The following is a 4469-nucleotide window of genomic DNA, read 5'->3' as shown; positions in this document are numbered from 1 at the left end:
AATCAAATATTTATGTGTTCCCATTCTTCACCCATAAGTCCCAACAGTTTGTGCAATTCAGACAAACCAGTCCTTGAGCATGGCCTCAAGTCCGGGCCACTGTGATTCCCCTGCATGTTCTTCCCCCCTGCAGTTGCGGCTCAAGCAACCCTCAATCCCCCCGGGCCGTCGTGATTCCTCTGCTTGTTTGTCCCACCTGCAGCTGTAGCCCAAGCAACCCTCAATCCTGTGCTATATATGTTGTGCCTTGTGTCCGCGAAAGGCAACTTCTCCTTAGCTCCTTTTATCAATGAAATGATACTCCGGCACTTTGCCATCAAGGCCCTTGTCTGATTTCTTATGGGATTCGTACCTTCTATTTACACTTAATCTGAAAATTTATGGATGCAATACCAGCAATTGATATCTTTCAGAATATATGTATATCATCAATATTCCAGAACTCGAGAATGCAAGGTAGCATTCCAGTACAAAAGTTGGTAAGAGTTGGCTTTCTGAATGTGTACAAACACACCAGTTAATTGATTCTATACCAGAGAGATCATGACTGGAAAAAAAATCTAACGGAGAAGAGAACAAAGCGAACACTTTGTAGCATCATAGTGACTGAGAAATATTATACTCCCTCCGTTCCTAAATATTTGTCTTTCTAGAGATTTCAACAAGTGACTACATACAGAGCAAAATGAGTGAATCTACACTCTAAAGTATGTCTATATACATCCGTATGTGGTAGTCCATTTGAAATCTCTAAAAAGACAAATATTTAGGAACGGAGGAAGTAGATGGCTACATTGATACCTTTACAGTCACAACCTATGATCTCCATAGCATCATAGTTGCAGGCGCTGGACAAAATCATGACCGATGAATGTTACGAATGGCTGCATTTATACTTTTACAGTCAAAATCCATGATCTTCATCCAGTTTTCAAAGTCTCCGATTTCCTATAAAAACAATCATGAATGGATGCTTTAGAAATACCGAGTGCTCATAGCTGCGAAAGGAATTATGTGGTTTGTTCAGCACTGCACCCTTCAATTTATTTGGTATCTACTCCCTTCATCCCATAATATAAGAGTGTTTTTTACACTAGTGTAGTGTCAAAAATGCTCTTATATTATGGACGGAGTAAGTAGTTATCATCTCGAGCTTAGTGTTATTCACTGATGATAATTTTGGGGCAAAAGAGCCAACCAGATAAAATAAAACTATTTATGGCATTTCGCGCTTCTAGATTCGTGCACTAATCAGTTTATAGGGTAGGATTTGGATTTACTGCGGGCAAAGGTTGTGTAAGGAAAACATTACAAGATACTCCCTCTGATCCAAATTAATTTTGTTTAATTTGGATGGGGGGAGTGTCAGCTAGATTAAATTTATGTCTATTAGAATCCGCTGAAGAACTGTCGCAACGGATATCATGGGTAATGTCAAACAAAAGAATCATCGGCTCAAAACAGAAAAGATTCATACATATAGGACTATAAAACATACCATGGCAAATCCATTTTGCGAATAATAATAATGTTACAAAGGATATCATGGGTAATGTGAAACAAGACAATTGTGCATAAGATTGCTGCTAAAACATGTGAATTAGGCACATCCATTTTGTAACAACAATAATACGTAATAATAATGTAAAAACCTGCGTATTAAACAAGAACACAAGAGAAATGGAGGACAGCAGCAGAGCACACACACCTTGAGGATCGAGTTGACCGCGTTGGTGGCGGCGAGCCACTGGTCGCTCTGCTTCCTGTACCGCGCGATGGTCCCGAGCAGCGCGCGGGCCTCGAGCTCGATGCGCTTCTCGTTGACGAAGAGCTCCTGCACCCCGCCGTCGACGGCCTCCACGAGATGACCGGCGAGCCGCGCCGCGCTCCGCAGGGCGTCCTTCTTCGCCCTCTCTGTGGCGCGTTGCGTGCGAGGTAATTTAGCAAGAGAAGATTGGATTTGCTTGGCGGATTAGGAATTTTGAGTAGATCGTTGGTTGATTGTTACCGGTTTGTTGGCGCTGGCGGAGGGATTGGTGGTGGTGTTGCTGCATGATGTGGAGGAGCGCCGATTCCAGCTGCCCACCTGCCGCCGGCCCCGCCGCTGCCTTGGCTCCTTCCATCTTCTCCGATTTGAACTCTCTCTCTCTCTCTCTCTCTCTCTCTCTCTCTTTTTCTTTTTCTTTTTGGACAACGGTCTGAGCTCTCGTCTTCCTCGTCCCGTCATCCGCCTATACTCTTTCCAGTTTGTTCTTTGCTACGGGCTACGGCCCATGTAACTTAGTGGGTACAAATTACAGACATTACACAAATGACATGACTTGGCGGGCTCTCAGCCGCCACCATGTATTGCGCTTTTTTTTCGCCTGCGTTTTTGGCTCTTTAAATATATTTTATTATTATTATTGACTTTTTGGTTTTTCACCGGTCTTTCTCAGCTTCTCGACAAAAAAATAAAAAATTGCAAGAAAAAACACGTTTTTTTCCGTGAGAGGCATGGCTTTTTTTTTCGTGAGAGACACGGCCATGCCTCTCGGAAATGGAAAAAAAAAATTCTCTGTTTTTTCTTCAATGAGTGGCACAGTTTTGGTTCCGCGAGAGACACGGTCGTGCCTCGCGAAAACGGAAAAATAAAGCGTTTTTTCCTTTTTTTTTCTTCCGTGAGAGGCATGATTTTGCTTCCGCGAGAGGCGCGAATTTGCTTCCGCGAGAGGCACGGCCTCTCGGAAACGAAAAAAATGTGTCTTTATTTTTTTTCTTCCTTGAGAGGCACGGTTTTGCTTCCGCGAGAGGTACGGTCGTCCCTCTCAGAAACGGCTTCTGAAAAGGGGAAAACCGTGCTCCCTGTTCGGTTTTTTCATAAAAAAATCATCAAAACCTATCAACATGGGATCTAGTTTTAAAATCTTGACGTGAGGAATCCAAGGGTGAAAACAGTTCGAGATTTCGACGCACGGTTTAAGAGGTAAAACATTTTGAATAAATGGATCTACGAAAAAAAGGAAAACTCCTAGGTTGCGACAAGTGGCCCACATGTAGCGCGCCACTTGTCACAACCTGAGAAGGAAGAAGTGATCTTTGGAAGGAGTACTCCTCAATTAGTGATTTTGAAAAAATTATTATGTGAATGCGGTTAAATACTAACTGAAATTCTAAAAGGAGGGTGTTAAATACTGACTAGAATAAAGCGGTATAAAATATCATGATCCGAATTAATTGATGCAGCCTCTAGACCCATCCTCTATACAATGTAAAATGAACATTCGGTAGAGGTTGTATTAGATAATTCGAATCGGAGGGAGTATAAAAGATTTACAGAAATGTTAGCCGGTGAACGTTTCCCAAGAGCCAGTGAACCACGATTGAACCGTAGGTCACTTGTGCACGAATCATAAAGCTTTGCCAGGTGCCGCATTAGTTCGGGCGACCAGTTTGCTGCGAATGTGGTCTTGAGCGAACTCCCTCGTTACCCACTACCCGCACGACGCACGGTAACTCCCGCACCCACTCCATTTCAGGCGCCAGTCAGTTTCTTCTCCGGAACTGCTGCGCGGACGACAACAGTATGCACGACAGATGAACGATGCGGGATCAAACGGTCTGCTGGACTCTGCTACATGCATGGACGGACAGGGATCTGTTGTCGTGCATGAATCGTGCGCACATCATCGTGTGTGTAGCACTGCTCTTTCTTCTCCCCATTTTCCCCCTTCTTCGTTGTTTTGCTCTCTCGGGCCGCAGCGATTCCGGTGAGCAGCCGCGGTGCCCTGATTAAAAGACTTGTCTTCTCTTATAATTATCTTTTAGTATAAGGGCATGTATAATGATTGATAAGATAATCTTATCTTGAACCTTGCATGTAATTTAGTGTCTATAATGGGTTATTTCTTAGTCTTACCTTCAATAACTACTATTGCAAAAAACGTGGTGAGACATATTGTGCTAAGATAAGACAAGTCTTTTCTTATGATTTCTCACTCCTCCATCTCAACATTTATCCTACATGGCACTTCCTAAGATAGCACCATTGTACATGCTCTAATATGTCTCACCATATTCTTAGGAATAACCAGTTATTAAAGATAAGGCTAAGACAGAACCCATTTTAGACATGTTTTTATTGTCACTTCTAAATTACATGCAGAGCTTAAGGTAAGACTGTCATATCAAACATTGTACATGCCCTTAGCATATACTGTACCATTTGGGTCTTTAGTTACACATGTTTTTAGGTCAACTCCAGCGCGCGACCCCATCCTGTCCGGTTGCGTCTGTTTGGGGCAAAACGGACAAACCAAATGGCCTAGCGCGCGGGCGCAAATGGACTTTTGTCTGTTTTATGTCCGCTTTTGACCCATCCCGGCCCAAGTTTTGGCCGCTTTTGGGGTGAAACGAACAGCGCGCGGACGGGCGGGACACACGCGCTTGTCCTCCCCTGGCCCGCTCTTCGGTGACACAAAGCACCATAC

The 4469-nt window shown here is 43.6% G+C and overlaps 1 protein-coding gene across 1 annotated transcript; it reads right to left on the bottom strand.

The window, feature by feature from the left end:
• Nucleotides 1-407: 407 nt before the first annotated feature.
• On the bottom strand, nt 408-3513 carry LOC119309403 (biogenesis of lysosome-related organelles complex 1 subunit 1-like). The gene is made up of 4 exons (XM_037585412.1): nt 3478-3513; nt 2009-2231; nt 1709-1914; nt 408-948 (listed from the first exon to the last, which is right to left on the bottom strand). Exons 1-4 carry the CDS (start codon nt 3511-3513, stop codon nt 859-861), a joined length of 555 nt encoding a protein of 184 aa, XP_037441309.1. The 3' UTR covers nt 408-858.
• Between the last annotated feature and the right edge of the window lie 956 nt (nt 3514-4469).

Source organism: Triticum dicoccoides, chromosome 5B (assembly GCF_002162155.2).
Source record: "Triticum dicoccoides isolate Atlit2015 ecotype Zavitan chromosome 5B, WEW_v2.0, whole genome shotgun sequence".
Lineage (NCBI taxonomy): Eukaryota > Viridiplantae > Streptophyta > Magnoliopsida > Poales > Poaceae > Triticum > Triticum dicoccoides.
This window is presented reverse-complemented; position numbering and strand designations above follow the sequence as displayed.

Coding starts and splice junctions, on each gene's coding strand:
- LOC119309403 (XM_037585412.1), bottom strand. CDS start 3,513: ATGGAGTGGGTGCGGGAGTTACCGTGCGTCGTGCGG. Junction 2,232..3,477: donor AGTTACCGTGCGTCGTGCGG/GTAGTGGGTAAC, acceptor GAAAGAGTATAG/GCGGATGACGGGACGAGGAA. Junction 949..1,708: donor CGGTCAACTCGATCCTCAAG/GTGTGTGTGCTC, acceptor TTGTTTTTATAG/GAAATCGGAGACTTTGAAAA.